Genomic DNA, 22,520 nt, shown 5'->3' with positions numbered 1-22,520 from the left:
CCGATTTCGTTTAATTATTATTTTGCTTAAACGTCCAATTAAAAACGAAACTCTTTGCTGTCAGTTTTCATCTGAGCTTTCATTTTGGGAACAAAAACAATTTCAATATAGACAAGTTTTTAAATATTTAACGTCCGTGTTACTTTTTATCAGCAGCTGCCAGTGTTGCCCTACTTACATATATAAACAGCTGTTACCAACACCCTGCAATAGCAGAGCCCTAGATTGACTTGTTGATTCACTTTGTTATTGTACAGTTACAAATTATCGTTGGAAATATTGACAAAGATGACCAGTGTTAGTTTAAATTAACATCCAAAAAATTGTTGGTTTTCGTTACTAATTTTATCACAGAAAATGTTATGAATGAGATTATATTAAAAAAGCACAAGCTCCCACTAGTCGAGTATGCTCCACCTGCTACATTTCGATAACGATAAATGCAAACAGCTGACTTCGCGCTTATCGCTTGTGGGTGTTGCATTATTTCTTTTGTTTGCCGCATACTGCTTAAAAGTGCAATAAGTAAAATAAAACGCAAATAAGATAAACTAAGGCGAAAAAGAAAAATAAATTGCATTAGCACAGAAATGAAAAATGGCCACCTTAGTGAAGCCGAAAAAGGAGGTAAGTTTTTAAGTTCTCTTGTACATACTTGAAAATATTATAAAAAAATCTCGATTGAAGAAAACGAAAAAGTCCCGAATTACACAAAGCAAACGAGAAGAGGAAGAGATATGCGAAGATGAGTTATCAACAAGTAGTGCCACTGCGCCACAAGAACAAAGACCAAGCCAAAGTGAAAATGCTTCGCTTATGGAGGAATTGGAGAGAGTCGCTGCCCTGGCCAGCAGTAGTAGCACTGAGCCCATCATCAGCCATGAGTGCTGCATTTCGAGTGACACGATTCTGCCGGCGGAACCAGAACCGGAACCCACTGCGCCCTGTGCCCCTCCTCCAACCACTATTCAAGTATTGCAATATCCAAATCTTCAGCCATTGCGACTTAACAGTAGCAATGAAGAACAAAAATCCACTATTGTCTATCACCAGAGGACAGTATCACCGGGTTTCGCCTTGACCCGCAGTCACATACAGCCATTGAGCGGAGAACAATTAAAGCAAATCTATGAATGTCCCGATTTGGAGCGGGCCAAACAATTTGAATTGGAATTCTTAATGAACTCGTTGCTAGAGAACAGTGAATCAGATCCCCTTTATCTAGCTCTCTTGGAGTACTATAATCTGCAAATAAAACTCTCTTCGAATCTGCATGATGTCCAAAAATATCGTCAAGTATGTAAAGCAACACAAAACCAAATCTGGACCAAAGAGGAAGTGAAGCAAAGCTTTGGTGGCGCCTGCGGCGATGGCTACGAATTGCAGGAAACTGTTACCTACGAGTGAGTTTTTGATATTGTTATTTCTTTATTTAATTACACATTATCTTAATAAATTTTTCGAGTCCTAACTTCAAAAAAATAGAAATATATTCCTTTTATTAGTTTCTTCAGAGTTTTCTATGTAAAAGCCATTCAAACTTACCATTGTCTTAATACGTTGTCTAAGTCTTAAATCTATTGATCAAAGTCCAGTCAGTTCAAAAATTAATTCATTTAATTGAAATTATCTAACAAGTCTTTCTTAAGTTTTGATGATTCTCTGAAGGATTAATGTCGAAATTATTTCCTAATTTTTGGTTATACAATAATATTTTAAATTTCTTTTCTTCACAGTCGCATTAAAGTGGATCAAGTCAAACTGGAGGCCGCTACAGCTTCCCTGACGCGCCTTTATAATTTGGTGTGCCATACATTCACCACCAATACCATCATCGCGAAGATAACCAAAGTGAAAATCGATCAAATAGTTAATGGGCTACTTACCAACTATCAACCAGATGATGAGTCCTCAAATAATTTGAAACTACACAACGACCTGGATGCAGCAGCTCTGGAATGTGTGGCCAGACTGCGACGTGCCATTGCCATTTTATTTGGATTCGCACGAAGACCTAGTCCCAATACGGTACAATTTAGATTTTAACACATAAAGATTACAAAATAATGTAATATTTTACGTTTTTTTTTTACAGAATTTCGACTCTGATCTGAAGCAATGGATGAATAAGCTAATTTCCCTACAGATTTTGCTGGCAACCAAAGAGGATCATTGGTTTTTACTTTTCAATATTCTACGTTGTCCCAATGGCGTCGGTTTGTGGGCTGCCGAGTTTCTTCAGCTGCCAGGAATGGATGCAACGCAAGTTCGAGGCCTACAGACCAACGAGATGCCGTTGGAGTTAACTTCGCCCGAGCTTAATCACTGCATAGCCACATTGCAAATTCTCTTATTGCCCATTAAGAAGCGCAATGAATATTTAAAGAGCCACGCACAGGCCCATAGGGAACTGTCTGGGGGTACAGCGGTGGCAGAAGACCGCTGGATACTCGTAGATTCCGATGGCGAGGATGCACATACTCCATCCGGCGAATGCTTGGGACTAAAAGATAACGATCTTATTGCTTTACTCAATCAACTTCCTTTTGAGAAGATCTTCAGGTTAGAGCAAGAAAACCAATGCATTGAAAAATAATAATAAGTTTTCCATTCTAGCTCTGCGCTGCGCATAGAGAAGTTTCTGCAGGATTATATTATTGAACCGGACATGATTACAGCTCAACAAATGTTATCCTCGGTGGCCTTTCTGGCACAATTGATTGAGATTTTCGGTGAAGGCATGCTGACCTACAACAATGAGCGATACAAACAGTTGGCCAAACGCCTGGGTCGTCTGGTGAGGCATACATTGCAATATGTCTCCGACTATCATGATCTGTTTCTGTAAGTTGTTTAACCTCATGTTTGTAGAATTTTAAATAATCCACTTGCCTACTCGTTAGCCACAACAATTTAAACAAGCCTGTCGATCTTTGTGAACGCATTGAGGTCGAGGTTCAGGCCCTGCTTATTCGTGCCTGCGGTTATATATATCGCACCCATAATCTGGGCACTTGGCAATACTTCTCGACGCTTCCCTATGCCACACTGGATACTGAGTTTATTTGGCATCTCTTTTATTATCTGAATGTGGGCTTTCCTATGGACTTGAGGACCCAATTAACTGAGGATCCTGAGGGAGCTTTTCAGGCCGAAGACTTTTGGCAAAAGTTCGACGTTGCATACAGTGATATAGCGCCCGAAGATATGTACTACCTGTTGCAGGCATTTTTTGAAATGGCCAACGATCGGGATCGCACCAAAGACTGGAATCTAATCAAGGGCATCTGTTTGCATATCTATCAAATTGGTTTTATCCATTGGACCACCAGAGAAATGTGTTATAAGGCCGCACGCGATATGCTTATAAATATCACATTGGCCTACGAAGAACTTCTGGATTGCCTGCTATTGCAGTTGAAAGTCCGTTTTGGAGAGACTGAACAGGCCGCTTACTTATTCAAAGCTCTCCCACTCGAAAACTGGCGACCCAGTATGGATAGCTTTGAAATACTTTCCAATTGGCTGCTGCACTTTGAGTATCAATCGCCAGAGAGTCAACTTGCACGCTTAATCATTGGACATCTTAATTGGGGTTTCGATGAAGAGAGTCGTCTATTTTTGCCCCACAATATACACGTACGGATGGCATGCTTGGTCTCTGAGGCGCTGACCAAACATGCACCGGAAGTAATCGGAGCGTCTGGCATCTCGGAAAGTGTGCGTCAAGTTTCTGCCCTTATTGATTCAAGTCAATCGATCAGGGAGCAGTTCATCAATTGGTGTTGGCGCATGATTTCCACGCTTCGTCTGCACTTGATGGACCAAAGTGTCGAGTCGGTTAAGCGAACTTTACAGCATCCTACAGAACCTTTGCTGTTTATACCCGAACTTGAACGTCTGGATATGATACATCAAGGTGTAACCGATCAGCGACCCATCGCCTTATATGTGGGACTCTTAGTTAGTTTGCATGGTCATTCGATTCCATTGATATGCCAGCATGGTTTTAGTTTGCTACAGAAGCTACTCATTGATCATCGTCATGCAGCTGTGATTCGTTGTCTGGAATTAATAGTGCCATTATTTCTTGAGACACCCGAAACTCTGGCCAGCTGCGAAAAGTAAATAATTTCAAATTGCCTTGACAGGGAATTTATTTAATTTAAATTGTATGTTCCAGCTTCAGCAAGGTAATGATGACTCTACTGAGTGCCGACAAAACATATTTAAAGATGGCCAAAGACATGGTCAATGTTAATTCTGTGGGTCCAATTCTTGAACTGTTGGACAACATGCTGCATCATCAGATTGTTTCATATACAAGGCAAGTAATAGCCATTAAGTTGGGCTTCAAACTGTGTTCATGTCTCATTGTCTCATTGACTCTCCAGCTATGGTCTCTGCTCGCCTTTAAATCTAATTAATGTATGGCTAAACTGCTTTACGGCTCTCCCGGATTGGTCACAAAACCAAAATGTTTTGCATCTGCTGGATAAAATGTTGCGCATTGCCTATCAGTTTGCAGATTGCCGTGTCCAAGCTGTTGAATTCTTCTACAACTATTACAAAGTACGTTGTTATAAGCTCTTTTAGAAAATAATTGTTTTAAATTACGACTAACGCATTTTTTCAGAGTGGCACTGAATGGAAGACACCGACCAAAACATCGGCGTTTAAGTCATTCTTTAGCAGTCAGCCAATATCACGGGTTCCTGCAGTTTCCGAAAAACACTGCTGGCTTACATTGGTGCTCTTGGAGATTGAATTTCGTCTGCAGGATATGTCGTTTTGGCCCGAGTTGTTGCGTCAGATTGCTGTACAACCCGTTGAGGCGGCGCTTAAGAAGACTTCAGCTATCCAAAAAACCAATGCATTTTCAGCTTCACAATTGGTCATCTACAAGTATGCCCAACTATTGGCCAGCATGGAGACCACTCATGCTCTTTTCCCCATCATCTGTCAAAAGTTCTTTGAGCTCTATCTATGGCGTGTGCCTACAGAGGTTGAGTCACAAAATTTCTCATATAATTTTGGAGTATCGGATAGATTTTATGAGTACAATGTGACCCTAATGAAGTCGCTTAAGGGTCAACTGAAAAGTGCAGAAGTTTATTACACGTCTTTGTCCAGAAAACGTAGCAACGAAGAAGGTGTAGGTCATCTCTACAACAGTTGCGCCAAACTTATGCAGAATTGTGCTCTCTGGCTGGAGGATACACAGATAAATAAGTTTTCCAGCGATGCGGACCAACTTCCAGCTCAATATAATAATGTTAAATTACGCGAATTGCTAAGTGGACATACTGAACATTGGACGGAATATCTATGCCTCGCCGCTCTGCGCAAAGAACAACGAAATCAAGCCGACCAATGGTCACACAAAATATATCGCATCGAAAAGCCACTGTCTCGAAGGACTCCAGTACAATCCAAACCTCGTCAGACGTCCATACAGCGCATCAAGAGTCACTTGGTAACCTATGACAAACGCTTGCCAGCTCCACAGTACATTCGGGCTACTTCAATCAAACAGATGGCAATCGATAAAAACACTTTGCCGGAACTTAAGAAGGCCATTAATAACCTCAATTCCACAGCCAAGTAAGATATATGCCACATAATATTTTGGATCCTATTGTTTTTTAACAAATCTTTTACTATTTCTAGCAAATTTCATTATAAAACCTCAGAGTTAAATTCATTGAATCTGAATTATCTTGAACGTGTGCCGGCATTATATCAAATGGTACCATACCAGGAAACCAGGTGGAAACAGTGTGACTCGTTACTTTTTAATCGGAGATGCACGCGTCCAGCGGAAATCACAGTGATTCCACAGCATATACGTAAAAATGAGCAAGTCTCACAAAAACAGGACCAAAACAGGGAACAACACGATAAGATTGTGAATGAGATGTTGGAGATGAATATTGATGGCTTTGCCCAGACAATTGAGGAACTGGGCAGCTACATTCGTGTCTTATTACAATCGCCGCCAGATAAAATGGTTACCAAAATTGGCACCAATTTCTTCTATTATGTGGTGGACAATCTAAACGATGTAACTATGAAATTCCAAGCTACCCATGATCTATACAAGCAACTGCTCGACGAATTGGGTGTAAGTAGTCGATTAAATAGATAACTAGACTTGACTATTAATTCTTCATCTTTACTTAGATCTATATTCAAGCCGAACAGGCATCCGAAGGACTGCCCGTATTAAGATTGGCTTTAAAGCGTCCCGATCTCGTAGAGCTTTTGGCTGGTGTCTTTGTGCCGTGTCGAACCGATGCCGAATATTTCCTGCCTATGTACCAGTTCCTCATAGACTCGCATCTGAAACGCTGCGATACGAAAATTCTTTTCGTTTTACTCTCCAAATTTGATTTGCTTAGTTGGATGGAAGCGTATCAACCAAAGCTTAGCGATATCAATCGACTGCTTCTGCTGGTGCTGCAGGGCTTGGAGTCATGGTCACAGCCGGATAGTAGTTTGCTCCAGGACCAATTTCGCCGTCAATTGGTCCACATTTTTGGGTACGATTTCCCACAGCACTATGGCGAGGTATTACAGTTGGTGCTAGATCGCATATCGGATCAGAAACTAATGCCATTGGTGCTGGTCGATTTGCTAAACGCCCTATTTGAGCGGGCGAATGGCGGCATGCTTACGCTCGACTGTACTGAAGCACGCTTGCACGAGATATCCTTGGACTTTGCCCGTCGTCAGAAGCTTTTCACTTTAAAGGCATCCACCGATACCCTGTTGCTACTGGCCAGACACTTTCAGAAAGAGCGGCTTCATCATGGACTCCATGGATTGTATCCAAAGCATAAGGAATATTGTCCAGCTCTGGTGATGTGGTTCACTTGCTTTGGTCAGGTATTATTATCGGCAGCGATATGCAGCTACCAGGAGCTCTTAGCTGATCAAAGTAAGTCGCAATTCATTCTTAATTGAAATCTAAATTAATTCTATTGATTGACAGTTAGTGACATTGTGTTTGGTTCCATTGTGGAAACACATGCTCCATGGCTGGTCCCATACACTGAGCAAAGCGGCGTGGGTGATGTGGCTCATTGGATACGGCAGCTGACCCCAGGACAAAATAAAATTTTACTCCCATGGAGTGAACCACATGTGGGCAGTAGTAAGATCATGATAAGATCTTTTATTACTACCCTTCTGCAAGTGCTCGAGTATCTGCCCTCATCGAATAAAGTTCTCGAGCATGTGTTCGCTTGGTATGTGCATCATTATGCCCAGCCCAACATGCCTGGCCATATATTGGCTCCCATTCACGAGGGACTTGCCCAGTTGCCCTGGGATCGTTTCCTGCCGCCTGGCCAGCACATTGAATTACTCTACGATAGCCTTCAACGCTATGCGCCCGAATCGCATGCCATGTTGGGACACATCTTCATAAGAATCGATTGGAATAACTGGTTTGCGGTAATGCCGCAGCCCGTGGCGATTCTATCGCGTCTCTTTGGTGTCTTTATAAAGATTGCCTTCGAACCGAACATTCACATTCATCCAAATACGAGCAAAATCCTCGAGGGAGCCACACAATATCCCTGGCATCTAGTGGAATACAGTGAACTCGAGAAGTTGCTCAAGTGGTTTGTGGCTAGTGTGGAGCCGGCAATTGTTTTAAAGCTGCCCAACGAAAGCAATTACGCTGATCGCGCCGTCCTAGAGTAAGTAAATTAAGTAAAACTCTAACAGATTATAAAACTTATGCTTCGAACAGTCTCCTCCGTGTGGCGTGTGCCATGATTCCTGAACGCTATGGTCAAACCCCAGTGGTTCAGGCAACGGGCAAACGTATGCTATATACCCGATCACTTGTGCGCTTGCAACGGGCATGCGGCGCCAAGCATACGAAACTACTGGCCACCAAGGAAGGAGAGCGAGCATTTGCACATGCCTTCCTGGAGCTCTTGAACTCGATTGATTTGGCAATTAGCCATACCAACGAGCAACGCACTGCCGAAGAACAGCGTAGAGAAGCCCTCAATTTGATGCTCGAACTGGTAGCTCCAACACAGACCCAAAGTGAGGAGATCTCCAAGTAAGTCTTTGTTTGCTTTTCGTTGATAAACCGTCTTAAACTTTGTGTTGAATCCATAGTATACACATTCAAACGTTGATACGTTGGCAGCAGACATGTCCTCCAGGCAATCTGGTTATGTGTGCTGCTCTACCGGCCATTGGACATCTAAATACCTATATCACTTGCATCTATGGATTGCTGGAGACTAGCATTGAGGTTTATTTCCGCAGCTCGCCAGAAAGTGCCCCATGGCATGCGCCTAGTTGGGAGGGTCTGTTCGAGGCACTGCAAATGTCGTTGCCAAAGCTGGAACTAATGCCCGTCATGAACGGTAACAACTTCTTCTCACTGCATGTCTATGTGCTCTACAAACTGGAGGAAATTGCAACTAGTGGCGAAAAGATAACATTTCTTCAAGATGTTACCCAGTTGATGGAGGATATGAAGACCACGCCACGAACGGAGCCGCAATTGGCCTTAGTGTGGGGTCTTATAATTTCACGCGGCAGCCAGCTAATCGAAGTCTCAGGACTTATAAAGAAACCTCTGTACATGTTGGCCCGACAGCTTCAGTTGGCCTCGACCAAAGCAGAGGGCTGGAGTGATGGTCTTTTGGGGGTCATTGGTCTTAAGACCGAAGTCATTACCAATAGGTAAATAACTATCGCATAGTTTTAACTGAAATTCTGATCAATTTTTTGTTTACAGACGTAAAATTCTTACCCGTTGCCTGGCTTGTGTAATTTTCTCGCTCTTCCCGGCCAACATTAACCTTCGTTTGCCTTGTGAGGAGTACGAAAGTGGCATGCGAGAGTTGAATATGCTGTTGGCCAATAAAAAGTTTACCGATGAGAAGTCCATGATTGTAAGGGCCGTAAGTCTTCTCAAGGAGCAGACAGTACCAGAAAGACGAGGAATTCCACTGTTGATTTGTCGCCTGGTTGGCATTTTCTACGACCCAAATTACCTGGCAACTATTCCCGAGGTTTGGGATTGTGACTTTAAGCTAAAAGCAACATGAAATGAATTAATTAATTTAAGTACTGGACACCAGTGAATTGTTATATGGACTAATTATATACATGAAGAATATTCCTACATACAAATTGTGTAAAGAAAAACAAGTGATAATCATTATTTTTTTTCCCACTTCAAAATTGAATTAAAAATTATCGAATTATATATATTGTACCTAACATTTTTTTTCATTTTATTAATTGTAATGAACAATTATTTCTCTTTGATATTAAATTACTGTTTCGAAACAGTTTATATATTTTTGTAACCTAATTTCCAGCCGAGAACTCCTCGGTACTTTATATCATTATTTAACAAAATAAATTGAAAAACACACAAATTTCATTGAAGTATTGTTTGATTAAGATTTTGGAAAACTTATATTCCTAGGCAAAATTTAATTTCTTGATAAATTTTTATAAATTTTGTATGATAAAATATTTATATCTGAAGCAGGTTCCGATTTAGAACTTGTCTTTCCGTATTTACCCAAGGAATACTTTTAATGGAGTAAAAAAAAAAGGATAATATAACTACATATGTATATATAAATTTCTTTCCCTTAATTTACAATTGATTTTAGAATTGATACATCTTGTAGACATTTCTTATTATAATATTTCTAGTTTCGAAACATGCCGCATAATAAAATCGGTTTCTAAAGATGTATGAATATAATTTTTTTCGAGTTGGCATATAAAATAAAATACGAAAAGTAATTACAAATAAATTAGAATATATAAATAGAATTAAACGAAATATAAGCGATAACAATGGAAACATTTAAGACTAACAGAACGAACATATTATTGCTATAAATAACACTTGGCACACGACTACCAGACTCTGCTGGATAAAATGGATAAAATCAGTCTTCCAACGCAAAATTGGACAGTTGCAAATGCTGCAGATTGTTGCGGGCATCAAAGTAGCCCGTATCGGTGGGATTATCAGGAGTAGGCACAAACGGTGGATCCATGTAACCAATGTTTTCCCAATCGATGCATGCGAAGTGGCGCATCTGTTGGACCTCCTTAGCAGCGGGACGGACGGCAGGATCCATAGTCAATAGTAGTTCTACGGCCTCCACAGCATCCGCGGACAATGCCTCTTCGCCCTCAGGCCATTCAATATCTAAAAAACAAAATGCTCATTGATCTAAGCTGAAATGTCTAATTACTTTCTAATCACTTACTTTTATTGAGAATGTTGTCAAATACTTTTTGGGGCGTCTCGTCGTTGAAGGGCGGAATACCAGTCATGAATTCGTAGAAGCAAACGCCAAGGGCCCACCAGTCGACAGCGGCGCCATGTCCCTGCCTTAGTAACAACTCCGGAGCTAAATAATCAGGTGTTCCCAATATCCGCTCACTCGATACCCTCATTCCCCTTCTCACCGATTTCGGTGTACGAAACGGTGTATTAATATTTATATTTTTTGGAGTTTTAGGCAAATTTTCTGTGCCATGATTAATGGGTGACATGGTGGGATCATCGGCCATTTTTAAATACTGCACACCCGACATCTTTTCGGCAACCGCATGGCCACGTTTCTTGTTCTCAATGGACAGAGGCAAGGCAAATCGGGTGGCCTTTAGCTTACCCAAGAGTCCACCATCGCGGCGTGGTAACTTTTGCGAGGAGACGGGCGTAGAGAAGACAACATTGGCCACACCAGTTTCCGGACCCAAGAGATGCTGCATGGGAAGTTCTTCATCGGATAGAGATCGTACTTTAAGGACACCACGCAATGGGGAGGAGGAACGGGCCTTGCGTTTTTTTGGCGTACTACTTCCTATATTAAGAATTTCGATTTCTTGGGTCAGTCCAGTGTGTGTACTGCTACTTCCATTGCCCGAACTAGAACCATCGCCCTCTGCACTCGATGTATTATCCGAACGGTTCACTAAATTGATCTTTCGCTTGATTCCGCGTAGGAAATCGGGTCGCTTGAAATGCTTTGATAGATTACGAAATGGCGAATTCATGCGTATGCCACTTAGTTCTGTAGCATTGTTTGTGGTGTTATAGCTGCGCGAATAATCAGAGCAGCTGTAATCCTCTTTCGATTGACTGAGATTCTCAGCATTCTTCTCAATGGATGAGGCAGTGCTTTCGCTATTTAGATTCAAATGACAATTCGATGAATAGTCGTCACCCTTTCGACTAGAAACGCCAGAATCTTCCTGCATTTTGGAATTCCGTATGCGCTATAGAAAACAAAGAGAAGTTGATTAATTGATTGTGAAAGATAATGTAGGATGTTGGCGACAACTGGAGGACATTACGCACACACACACACACACACATGGACATAAACACAAAGACGAACCTCGTCAAGCGATCGTCGACGCACCATGGAACACTCAAATGAGGCATCATTTGCGTTTTCTAACTTGATTAAATGCTTGTCGCTATTATTGTTGTCCTGCTCGACCAATTTGCAGCCCTTTTGAGATTTAAGCGTTTATGGTTTGTGTTTAGCATTTAGTAAAAGTGGTCATAATACTAACCTGGCAAGTAACCGTGTCCAAAGCAAACTCTACCCGCCGTTTGCTTGTGGCTACCGTCGCAGCTCCTCCTCCTTCTACGACTGGTTCTAATGGAGGAGAAGCTTTACTTAAATCGGCCGAATTGCAGGTGTGGTATGAACTTGAGGAACAACTGTCCATTAGCTATTAAAGAGAATTGTGAATATCGTTCATTCAAAAAAAGATTCGTTAATCTATCACCCACTTTGGTTTTTCCCGTACAAGTATGAGTAATGGAGACGTTCATCTCCTCGGCTGAGAAAAATGGCGAAACACCAGAGATCTTGCTATCACTAGTCTTCTCTGCATCAGTGAGAGATGTATCGGTCTCACTGTCCGACGATTCCATTATGGAATTATGCTTATTGATGGCCTGCAATAGATGAGAGGTACCCGTTCCAGTGGGCATGAGGGAAGCTACTGTTACAGCACCTCCTACAGTAACTACTCCGGCAGTTCCCCCACTGACACCATAATCTTGTAGTTTCTTCTCTGAGCCGAATGACAAATGCGAAGTGAGAGACAATAGTTGACCCGGTGTCCGTGCATTCAGATTCGGTGAGCAATTGATCAAATCTGATATCTCCAAATCACGACGCATTTCAATTTTGCTAAGGCCAAAGTCCGTTAACTTAACATGACCCGTGCCAGAGAGCAGCATATTATCCGGCTTAATGTCACGATGGACAATTCCATGCTGATGTAGATACTGCAAGGCCATTACCATTTCGGCCACATAGAAACGGGCCGTCATCTCATCGAAATAGCCGTACATGGCGAGTAAGGATTTGAGATCACCGCCCACCATATACTCCATAACCAGATAGACATAGGATAGCGATTGCAGGGAGTAGAAGAGGCTTACACAGAATTGAGATCGGGACAGGGCCAAGGCATTACGCTCCGTGATCACCTGGGACACCATATTCTTGTTGATCATTTCGGATTTACGCATCACTTTGATGGCATACAGTTTGTTGGAATCATTGTTCTTGTACCCCAGGAATACCTTGCCAAAGGCTCCGCGACTTATGGGCTTGATGATGACAAAATCCTTTATTGTAGGCAGCTGCTGGCAGAGGAAGAGAGAACGAAAAAGAGAATACAAAAATTAACTGTAAACGCGCGTGCCCCATACCTTAGTGTTGAGCGATTGATTCTCATGGTCCGGTTTGGTGGTTAGGATATTGATCTTGTCCAGCAATTGCTCTCCATCAATCAGCAAATTAGCGGCATTGGGTTTCTTGGGGGTCTTGTAATCATTTTCAATTGTCTGCTGCTCGCTTGAAGCAGTTTCAGCGTTATCCATATTATCACTGCAAGTCAGTTTATTTTTTTTTTTTTTGGCCTTTTCTTTTCGCGCCAATTTGTTCAATTTATTTATTTCGCAATTAGAGTGATAATGAATATAGGACAAGTTCACTCAATTTATATTAAACGAATTGTTAATGCATGTATATATTCTTAACTTTTACAAACAATTTTAAAAGAACTATTCAAACAGCGCAACGCGTCGATAAATATTGGTGAAATTTCTGGTTCACATGGCCGCTCCTAGGGATGGAATTTCTGTTCAAGTATCGGGCTTAGATAGTGATGGACATTTGTACGATATTTTCTGCTACACAGAACTAATTTTAAAGTTGAACATATTAAAAATTTATATTTTAATTATTAAAAAGATTACATATATTATATCTTCCAGATAGATAAGATAAGGTTAAGCCTTTGTTTTATATATCTATATGCATATACGTAATAAGGTACACACATTTGTATAAACACTAAAGTAGATTAAACATCGTTGAGTTTATATATAATAGTTGTTTAATGTATCTCCAAATTTACTTATTGTCCAGGAGCAGATTGTGAATAAAAAAAAATGATTAAATCAATGATTATTTTTTACTTTATTCTGAAGAAAGAAGCTAGTTGAATAAATACATATCTTTAAGTCATGGAAAAAATGTCCACAAAAATAGTTTTTCCTTCTTGATTAAGTAGAATGCAGGTAAAATTATTGAAACCCCACAGTGTTCTGTATAATACACACATGATGGCGTTAAATTGAAATCCCTTACGTCAATCAGTTGATTTTTTAAGACTCAAAGCAAATGGGAAATTCGTGCCACGTTTTATATAGCTTTTGAAGTATGATTTCCATAATTTTTTTAATTCCATATTAATTAAATTCCATTTTTTATTCCAATCAATTTCTTTTACTAGCCGTTACCTTTAAGTTATAGACTATAACACAATTGTATTTAATGCATTCCAAAAATTGATATTGTGATTGATGTTTATTATAAAATGCCTTTTATTTATCAATGATGTTAGCGTTACATTTTTACAAAATCATGTTTTGCTGATATAAATTTCTTATTTTTGTTTATTTTTTACTTAAACAACAAATTACAATATTTTTCGCATGAATATAAGAGACAAAAAATCGAGACGTTGAGTAAAACATTTTTCTTGTACAGGTTTGCTGGGATTTCTATCTGTATATGTTGTAATATTGTGTATTGTGTACCCACTTCATCCTGGGTACTGATCTATTTCTAATTGATGTTTGATCTTAATATAAAAGCGATTCGTCAGTGGATGGCTATGCGTGGCCTTAATACAGGAGGGACACAACCATCCAGTGAGGAATCAACGCAACCAGCAACCAGTCTTGGCAAAGTATTTCCAAATTTTTGGAATGACGATCGAATGCCAAGTGGCAGTTGTTGGCTTGGGATTTGGTCTCCTTTACAAGTAATTTCTTTCGAAACACAAATTACAAAAAGGGACAAATACATAATAATAAGATTGACATATAAATTCTAGAGCTTAACGGAAGGTTCGTTTACATTATGGAGCAACGAGATCGACCTTCGGTCTCGACAACCGAATCATCAGTAGCAGCAGAGACATCAAGTTCAATAGCACCCTTGGCCAGGTCTTTCTCATCAAGATTTTCGTCTTGCTGCTCCGGCTGCTTCTTCTCATCATCAGTGGCATCTTCTTTGATCGGTGAACCACCCTTCTTAGGTGTTTCCAGGCCAGCCTCTTGGCCTATAGTTGGCTGCTCCTCATTACTGGTGTTCAGTTTCGATTGCTGCTGCTCCTCCTCAACAATAATGCCAGAAACGTTTTGCACTTCTCCATTGTCCTCGTCCAGATGCAAGCGTGTCGTGGGTGTGCTAATGGTCGTCTTGGAGAAACGTGAACGCAACAAACTGAATGGTGAGGCCAAATTCAAGCTGAAAAACTCGAAGCGAGCACGTTTTGGTGGCGACATATCCACATCCTGGGCCAAATCGTTGGCCGACTGGGACCCAGACAAGGGTGGTGGTGGAGTACGCTCTCGCTTGCGACCACGACCAAAGAATGAGAACGAGAATGATGAATTGTTGGGGATCTCAGAGCCCACAGTGGCATTCATGCTGACATTGGTGCAGTTGGAGGTATCCAAATCGCTGGCAATACAACGATAGCTTCCTGCCTTGGATGGGGTAAAGTTCATTGGGCGTATGCTCCGTCTGCCACTAATCTGAGCAAATGTACGAGCTGGAGCAGTGGCCGGCGAAACGGATGGCTGGGCGGCCAGTTCCACTTCATTAATCTGCTTGCTGTTGGCACGGAAGCCGAAAAGATTGCGTCCCGGCGTGGATGTGGCTGCCGGTTGAGCATTTTGGCTACCAACACTTTCGATGCTTTTCCGTATGGGTGAAGCATCTACTTGAAGCGATTCCATCTCTGCATCTGCATCCATGGGTAGAGCGGCAGCGGCAACATCTGATTCAGTCGGCTGCTGTTGCTGTTCTTGCTTCTTTTGTTGCTGTGGTGAAGCTGATATGGATCCTGATCCTTGCTGCTTGGGCAAGACTGGAGATTTCTGGTTAGCTGTCTTTCGTGTGGACTTTCGCTCACTGGTGGGAGTGGTGGGCAACGGAGCCGGCACCTGTGATGGCTTTGTGTCCTCCAATACCACGATCACATCATCGCTCACAGGTTTTGAAGCTGGAGGAGCAACAGCTGGGATCTCAGTCTCCATAGGCAATTTTTTGGCGTCCTTTTGAGATGATGAGGACAACTTTGTATTGGCCACCTCCTGGCTTGATGGTTTAGCGCTTTCCTTTTTCTCTGCTACTTTATCCACCTTCTCCTTGGTTTTTTGCTCTTTTTGTTCCTTGGTCGTGGTAAAGGCATTGTTACCACCATTTTGTGGTGTCTTTTCTTTGCCATTTGTAGATGATTTCTGAACACCATTTTGATTGTTTTTATCCTCATCTTTGGACGACGACGATGATGACGAACGCAATTGACTTGTGCTGGTCTTTTTAAGTGACACAATTGGTCCAGCTCCTACTGCAACGGAGGCAGATTGCTCTGCCACCTTCTTGGCGCCAGTTTGAGGGCTATTTGAACGACCATTGGTGCCGCCCGATCCCGGCTGCTGGAGACGAGATACTGCACTGGCACCACCACCACTACCAGAACCACTCAAACTTAAGGGTAGGCGACGTCCTGAGGGAGCTGCTCCTGCAGCTCCTCCTCCAGCTGCATTATTTGGTTGCGACATTTTGCTTAGCATTTGGGTATCGCTCAAATCTCTGAAAGAAAGAGCAAATAGTCTTGATTAGTTTCCCATTACTTTCTATAGACATTCTCAAGTGCAATAAAAACTAGTTTTGCGGTTTGTCGCATTCCTCAGAGGAACCGGCTGGACCTAGTCTCTCCCCCTCCTCCCCCTGTAACCTTTCTTACCACAGGTTTCAAAACTATTTGTTAGTTTGCTGCTGCTTTGCAGTAATTCAATCACAATTGGCTGACTGGGGGGCTCTCTCTCTCTCTCTTTCTCTCACTTAATCTGTATGGACGCTTTGCGTTTTTTTTTTTTCAATATTTTTTCTATTTATTTTGTCTGTCACTTTTATCACGTGTTGACGGCTTGGGCTCTGGGATTAATCTTAAGTGACAGATGAGAATGTACAGCCTTTAAGTAGGTGAAATCCTCAAATGGAAATGTAGCCAGGTAGCCAGGACATTAGCAGGTAAATGGATACTGACAGCTGCGTTTTTATTACCATATGCGGCATCGCGAAATAATTTACCTAGCCGTCTGGAGAATATATCCATTTTTATCCTAAATTACTACACATATTCGAAAAGTGCTAATTTGAAATTAAGTTGGAAATTTTATGTGTTTATATTGACTCGAAGATTTTCCAAAAGGAACTTGAAGGCAGTTTTTCTCTACAGACAGATGTTAGCCCATTTTTTAAAGGTGCTCAGTCGAAAAAAGAAAACAGGTAAGACCATGAGATCCAGTGAATTTTCACGTTAAAAGGAAAGTAGTTTTACAAGTACATTTACTAAAGATAGTTAATATAAATCACCGTAAGGCTGTGTATACTATTAACTGCTGATAACCTAAGCACAGAAGGCTGATTAGTCCTTGAATTTGTAGAAGTTTAAACGGAAATAGGCCAGATTTTCGTACTACGCATGTCAACGCATAACCCTGACCACCATCAACAATTTATTTGATACCCCATTTCATTCTTCCTATCTACCAATTCATCAGGGGAAACTAGTAGCTTAAAAGGGTATCCAAAAATCGCACTGCTTCAGACATTTTCTGTTCCTAGGTTTCATTACCAAAAGCCGAGCCCTACGACGTAGAAGTCAAGTTCAGCTTCAATGATTTTGTCTTTATTCCTCTTGTGTGTGACTGACTTCCGCTTGAAAATGCATTTAAACTAAAGTCAAAACAAATTGAAACATAAACACTACAAACACTGTACAACACGCGAGAAGAATATGACAATTACAAGTGTACGAAACAATAATATATACAATACATAGAATACCCTGTAGTCAGAGAGCGTAGATTGGGCTATATTGAAAGTTAACAAAGAACTCGCATTTGAATATGTTTAACAGTTAAGTTAGAATTAAAAGGGAATCTTTTGGTTCTATTCCTGCATATTGAAGGGTATGCTTTAGGCGTCTTTTCTTAAGTGATTGAATTTTCTTTGCTCTTCTCTAGTATTTGTTGTCTCTTTTCTGACAAGTGGGACAACAAGGCGTAAGGCAAGACAAAGAAAAGAATGCGCAAGTGTTCGCCCCACCCTGCGTCCATGCTATGCCGCCATGACCCCCCTCAACTCCTGCGCCGTTTGCAACTGTTTGTGATGCCAGATAAACAACATTGGAAAATTAAAAGGGAATAGCAGAAACGAGGCGATACTATGTGTGCATGAGTGAGAGAGCAACAGCGAAAGGGGCACGGGCAAGCTGCTTAGAAATTCAATTTTTGCGTTTTTTTTTGTTTTTAGAAAGCGCAAAATATAAATGGTGGAAAATAAAATTGCAAGCGACAAACGATGCTGCTGCTTGCTAGGCCCATGAACGGGTTGGCTGGTTGCTGCAGCGGCCCCAAAAGTGCAAAAAATGAAAAAAAAAACATACACACACACACAAACAGATAATACGATATGTGAATGCGTTTTGTGCCGTTACAACAGTTTGCCACAAAAATCTACCACAACAATTTTCTATGAAGAAATGTAACGGCTGGATCAATAATTTTGTTGCTCAGTGTGTTTTTGCTCCACCTTCCTTGGGCAATGAAGCGAATTTCTCGGTGTGCGCCAAGCCCTCCGTTTTTGCTTTTCTTCTTCTTCCTCGGATGCTATAACAAAGTTGATTAAACTCAAAACAACAAACATAAGCATAGATTGCTTTTCTGTGTATGTGTGAGCATTTAATTAACTTTAACGAGTGAGTGTGTGATCATATCGGCACATTAAAAAAATAAACAACAAAAACATTAAGTCCCTTTAACTTTTGCATACAAAACGAAATCTCAATAAACGCGCATACACACAGGCACACACACGCACACACACACATGTAGATAAAAAGGCGGCTTACAGTGCGCGCCAAGAAATTGCAACGCGAGGTGCGTCTTCTTTGTTAGATGCAAGACTCTTTTTATTTTCTCCAAAACTATTTAAACCATTTCTGCATATTTAATTAGGCATTTGTTAATAAAAAGGATGCTTAGGCATTCGGTCTTTAAGGCACAGCCCTCACTGTACTACGCTAGACAGGCTGTCGTTGAGTTCGATTCGTTTTTTTTTAAAATGGCGGCGCGCCTGCTGTAGCCCCCGACAACAACAATTATTACCCCGACGCCAACACAGCCTGCGCGAAAATAGTGCAATTGCACATTTTTTCTTCACAAGTTTTGCTTCTACATAAAATTTAAATCACAAACCTTTTAAATATTTTTGCAGAAAAAAAAACACCAAACACACAAGTAGCTTTTTAAATATTATTTTGTACAAGGAAATTCAAATATTTTAAACAAATTGCGGAGCCGCCGATGCCGACGCGATAATTTTCGAATCAAACAAAACAGGTTCGGGCAACTGGTTGCAAGGGGACTCGCAACTCGATGGAAGCATCCAACATGCAACAAAAGAGCGCAGTTCATGCAAAAGAGTCCCAAATTTCGAACAAAAGAGTAAAATTCGTGAAAAATAGTACCAACATCAGGTAAAGGAGTCAAACTCCGACCATGGAGTCGAGCAAAAGAGTCGAACTCGAGCAAAAGAGTCAGACTCCGACCATTCAGTCGAGCAAAAGAGTCAGACTCCGACAAAGGAGTCAGACTCCGACCATTCAGTCGAGCAAAAGAGTCAGACTCCGACCATCGAGTCGAACATGCAACAAAAGAGTACGTCCGTCAACCAAAAGAGAACGACAAGAGATAGAAAGAGCACAAACATTTCTCGCTAGAGCTGGGAAATCCATCGATGACTCCATCGATAGTATCGATGGAATTTATAAAGTGCGATAGATCGATGTAAATTTTTCGATGGCGATGTATCGAACTGGATCAATCCTTTAAGTTATATCGGAATCTTGCAACAATATAGCTGTTTAACAGTATTTGGTATTAGTTTGATTTGCCTTAAAAAGTTTTTTTTGTTTTATAGCACAATAAGTGTATGATGAAAAAGTTTTTATTTAATGTTATTTTGCCTAAAAAGTTAATTAAAAGGATTTAAAAACATAATTAACGTTTAACAGTTTTAAATATCCGATGGAACCATCGATAATATCGATGGTTTCATCCATCGATGGAAAAAGTCCAAGCCATCGATACTATCGACTTTTTTTTCCATCGCTGCAAAATCGATCGAAGGGGGAGACTATCGATGGATTCCCAGCTCTATTTCTCGATGTAAATTTTTGCCCTCTCGCCGTAAATTTTTGCCCTCGCCGTAAATTTCTGCTCTCTTGCGATATACGATAATTTATCGACTAGGGCTGATTGCAATCAGTGCTGACAATTTGGCTTGTTTTATAGTGTAACAAGAGAACGCGGGAAAATTTTTTAAATAACGGCTCGCGATAAATAACTAGCTTCTTTAAAGTCTAGATTTCAAATTATATTGTTTTAATTTAGAACTCTCTCGAATTTACATTTAACTTGGAAAAGATAACTCAATTGTAAAATATTGAAACGCAAATTTTAAGACAATCAATATTCGAAGAAAACAAATTGTATGCGTTTAGAACATGCAGCTTAATATCATTTTTTATATAATTGTCATTAATTTCGTTTGCTTTTTTTTTTTTTTTTTTGTAGAATTACAAAAATAAATATAAAAACTTGTACATATGTGTTAGTTATTTCTACCATAGGAAATGCATTACAACTCTGTCTTTGTTATAATTTAATAAAAAATATATATGTATGTTTCATAGGCCAGGTTTTTGAGGTCCTCAACTTCTAGCAGTTTCAGATGCGTTTTACGAGCGAGCTTGAGTTTATAAAACTACTTTGTGCCAAAGGCGAATGCAAATCGAGGCAACATAATGGTAGAGGGGCAGTTAGGGTTTGGGGATAATACTTATATGCTACGATGTTTCATTTGATCTCAGAATCTAAATTAGAATCGGAAAGAGGAATTAAATAAATAACGCTAACGTATGCCTAATTGGATTTACATTCATGTGCTAAGGTTGTTTTTTGATTTTTCAGTGTCTTTGTGTGTTGCGTATGGGGAATTTCTTTTAAATGTTTCCATTTTTCATTATAATTAATATTATTATTATTATTAATGGAGAAAGGGTGTGGGTGTAGGTGAAAAAAATAGGTTAGTCATCGAGATCAATGTCGGAATCATCTGAATCGTAGCCTCCGCGTATGGTCTTCTGTGCGCGATTTATATAAGGCTTGCGTTTAACATCTGGCGGCTGCATCAGGTCTCCCTTGTACTCAATCACACCAGAGTGGGCAATACGCCATTCCAACATTTCCGTGGAGAAATCATCACAGTTACCCAAATCGGTGAATCCGACAATGAAATCCTTCGTTTTGCTATCCTTCACCAAGGCAATTGTGGGTATGACTTTGATGCGCAAACGTTGAGTAAGGAACGGTGTCTTTTCGGCATTCACCTTGCAAAATTTCGCCTCCACATGCTTGGTGGCCAAGATCTTTAGATGCATATCGACAATGCGACAACGTTCGGTGCTATCTCTGTAGAAATGGCAGACAATGTTTGGCGACTTCTTTGACATCTCGAAAAATTCCTTTTCATCGGCCAGCTCCGAGTAGGTACCATGACCCTGTGAAAGACACACAAGTTAATAACATTATTCTCCGCTCTTTACTCTCTGTGGGGGGCATCAATTACATTTCTGATCCATTCTTGTTTCTTGCTATTCAGCTCTTTCATCTCTCGCAGCCGTTGCTCTCGCAGAACCTTCAAATCATCCGAATCGAGATTATCCAAGCGATCCAGTTGTTGGTCCAATTGCTGTTCGATTGTCTTGGCCGCATTGAACAATTGATTTTCCAATAGGTTGGCCATGTTTACTCTTTACACTTGACTAACGCACTGCATGAGGGCGTGGATGAGAGTGTGTGCGTGTGGGTGTGTGTGTGTAAGTGTATGTGTGGAGTCGCCGCAGATGCGTCATGTTTTGTCGAAAATTCAATAAAGTATTGCATGTTAGTTTATAAAAATATTAGATATAAGTTAAAATAACCTTAAATTGTTTATTCACACAGTACTTACATTTATTTTATGCTTATTTTAATTATTTATTCGACTTCTGATTGATATTTCGTGTGTGTTGTTTCCGGCAGTGCTGCAAAATGGTGTTGTCAAAATTAAGTAGTCGGTATTATCGATACTATCGAAAGCTGTAAAGTTAGCCGAACTTCGATAGCTATGGCGCGCAAGAAATGAATAATTGTAGACATATACCTTGACAGTTAGTAGCAAACAATTTTCAGTGAATTTAGTAATAATATTGGACACATATCCGATATCAATTCTTGAAGACTATACAATTTCTAAGTTAAGATATATTCGTGACAAATTGTCTATGTATTGTTAGTCTTTATTTCGTGTAGTGTATATTTTTCCAATAGTATCGATACTATCGATTAATGCATGTTCCAGGGCTGCAACACATATTTGACAAGCAAGACCTTCTGATAACTGGAAGCTTGCCTGGAAGCCGTCAAACATGTTCGATGTGCTTCGGGTGGTTCGGCGAGAGGGCAAGATTTTACGGCGAGAGGGCAAGATTTTACGGCGAGAGGGCCAATGTTCAAATAATACAGTTTTTTTTCTCTTCACGGCGAAAATTGTTCTCTTTTCTTTTTCTTCTTCTTTTTAATACCGAGTTTTAAAAGTTTCCTTTTAAACGGTTAATTTTTAAAGCTTTTTTTAATGTAAAAGCTCTGAAGCTTTTAGAGACGCTATCGCCATGATGTTTTTTTAACACTTCTCCTTTAACACTTCTTTTTTAACACTTTTTTTAATTAATAAGTGTCAAATTTGTGGATTTGAAACAAACCTTCAAAAATGTTTCAAACGTCATCAAAT

The 22,520-nt window shown here is 40.4% G+C and overlaps 4 protein-coding genes across 6 annotated transcripts; 1 reads left to right on the top strand and 3 right to left on the bottom strand.

Moving 5' to 3' along the window:
• Nucleotides 1-477: 477 nt before the first annotated feature.
• LOC6649863 (ectopic P granules protein 5 homolog) lies at nucleotides 478-9,253 on the top strand. The gene is made up of 15 exons (XM_002072191.4): nucleotides 478-627; nucleotides 688-1,403; nucleotides 1,737-2,028; nucleotides 2,096-2,562; nucleotides 2,617-2,844; nucleotides 2,904-4,124; nucleotides 4,184-4,327; nucleotides 4,395-4,572; nucleotides 4,637-5,604; nucleotides 5,671-6,124; nucleotides 6,184-6,940; nucleotides 6,995-7,706; nucleotides 7,760-8,080; nucleotides 8,140-8,715; nucleotides 8,771-9,253. The coding sequence occupies exons 1-15, from the start codon at nucleotides 598-600 to the stop codon at nucleotides 9,081-9,083; spliced, it is 7,377 nt and encodes a 2,458-aa protein (XP_002072227.2). The 5' UTR covers nucleotides 478-597; the 3' UTR covers nucleotides 9,084-9,253.
• Nucleotides 9,254-9,419: 166 nt separating this feature from the next.
• Nucleotides 9,420-13,152, bottom strand: LOC6649862 (serine/threonine-protein kinase greatwall). Of its 2 annotated transcripts, XM_002072190.4 has the most exons (6): nucleotides 12,749-13,152; nucleotides 11,816-12,679; nucleotides 11,593-11,754; nucleotides 11,412-11,528; nucleotides 10,275-11,289; nucleotides 9,420-10,213 (listed from the first exon to the last, which is right to left on the bottom strand). In XM_002072190.4, the coding sequence occupies exons 1-6, from the start codon at nucleotides 12,917-12,919 to the stop codon at nucleotides 9,948-9,950; spliced, it is 2,595 nt and encodes an 864-aa protein (XP_002072226.1). In that variant the 5' UTR covers nucleotides 12,920-13,152; the 3' UTR covers nucleotides 9,420-9,947. The 2 variants fall into 2 exon arrangements, with proteins under 2 accessions (XP_002072226.1, XP_046865218.1); XM_047009262.1 differs by lacking the exon at nucleotides 11,412-11,528.
• A 751-nt stretch (nucleotides 13,153-13,903) lies between these two features.
• LOC6649861 (nascent polypeptide-associated complex subunit alpha, muscle-specific form) lies at nucleotides 13,904-19,020 on the bottom strand. 2 transcript variants are annotated; one of them, XM_002072189.4, is made up of 2 exons: nucleotides 18,884-19,020; nucleotides 13,904-16,211 (listed from the first exon to the last, which is right to left on the bottom strand). In XM_002072189.4, exon 2 carries the CDS (start codon nucleotides 16,190-16,192, stop codon nucleotides 14,462-14,464), a length of 1,731 nt encoding a protein of 576 aa, XP_002072225.2. In that variant the 5' UTR covers nucleotides 16,193-16,211; nucleotides 18,884-19,020; the 3' UTR covers nucleotides 13,904-14,461. The 2 variants fall into 2 exon arrangements, with proteins under 2 accessions (XP_002072225.2, XP_046865217.1); XM_047009261.1 differs by lacking the exon at nucleotides 18,884-19,020 and adding an exon at nucleotides 16,366-16,471.
• Nucleotides 19,021-20,181: 1,161 nt separating this feature from the next.
• On the bottom strand, nucleotides 20,182-21,766 carry LOC6649860 (thioredoxin domain-containing protein 9). Its single transcript, XM_023179699.2, has 3 exons — nucleotides 21,702-21,766; nucleotides 21,318-21,521; nucleotides 20,182-21,249 (listed from the first exon to the last, which is right to left on the bottom strand). Exons 2-3 carry the CDS (start codon nucleotides 21,492-21,494, stop codon nucleotides 20,776-20,778), a joined length of 651 nt encoding a protein of 216 aa, XP_023035467.1. The 5' UTR covers nucleotides 21,495-21,521; nucleotides 21,702-21,766; the 3' UTR covers nucleotides 20,182-20,775.
• Nucleotides 21,767-22,520: the final 754 nt, after the last annotated feature.

Source organism: Drosophila willistoni, chromosome 3R, assembly GCF_018902025.1.
Source record: "Drosophila willistoni isolate 14030-0811.24 chromosome 3R, UCI_dwil_1.1, whole genome shotgun sequence".
Taxonomy (NCBI): Eukaryota; Metazoa; Arthropoda; class Insecta; order Diptera; family Drosophilidae; genus Drosophila; species Drosophila willistoni.
Note: the sequence above shows the minus strand (reverse complement) of the source record. Positions and strands in the feature narration are given on the sequence as shown.

What these genes read in the sequence shown, in the direction of transcription:
- LOC6649863 (XM_002072191.4), top strand. Translation starts at nt 598, where the DNA reads ATGGCCACCTTAGTGAAGCCGAAAAAGGAG. An exon ending in CAGATTGTTTCATATACAAG is followed by an intron (nt 4,328 to 4,394) that starts GCAAGTAATAGC and finishes TTGACTCTCCAG; the next exon opens with CTATGGTCTCTGCTCGCCTT. An exon ending in TCTTCTACAACTATTACAAA is followed by an intron (nt 4,573 to 4,636) that starts GTACGTTGTTAT and finishes GCATTTTTTCAG; the next exon opens with AGTGGCACTGAATGGAAGAC.
- LOC6649862 (XM_002072190.4), bottom strand. Translation starts at nt 12,919, where the DNA reads ATGGATAACGCTGAAACTGCTTCAAGCGAGCAGCAGACAATTGAAAAT. An exon ending in CTTGTACGGGAAAAACCAAA is followed by an intron (nt 11,755 to 11,815) that starts GTGGGTGATAGA and finishes TCTCTTTAATAG; the next exon opens with CTAATGGACAGTTGTTCCTC. An exon ending in TGACAACATTCTCAATAAAA is followed by an intron (nt 10,214 to 10,274) that starts GTAAGTGATTAG and finishes TTTGTTTTTTAG; the next exon opens with ATATTGAATGGCCTGAGGGC.
- LOC6649861 (XM_002072189.4), bottom strand. Translation starts at nt 16,192, where the DNA reads ATGCTAAGCAAAATGTCGCAACCAAATAATGCAGCTGGAGGAGGAGCT.
- LOC6649860 (XM_023179699.2), bottom strand. Translation starts at nt 21,494, where the DNA reads ATGGCCAACCTATTGGAAAATCAATTGTTCAATGCGGCCAAGACAATC. An exon ending in AACAAGAATGGATCAGAAAT is followed by an intron (nt 21,250 to 21,317) that starts GTAATTGATGCC and finishes TGTCTTTCACAG; the next exon opens with GGTCATGGTACCTACTCGGA.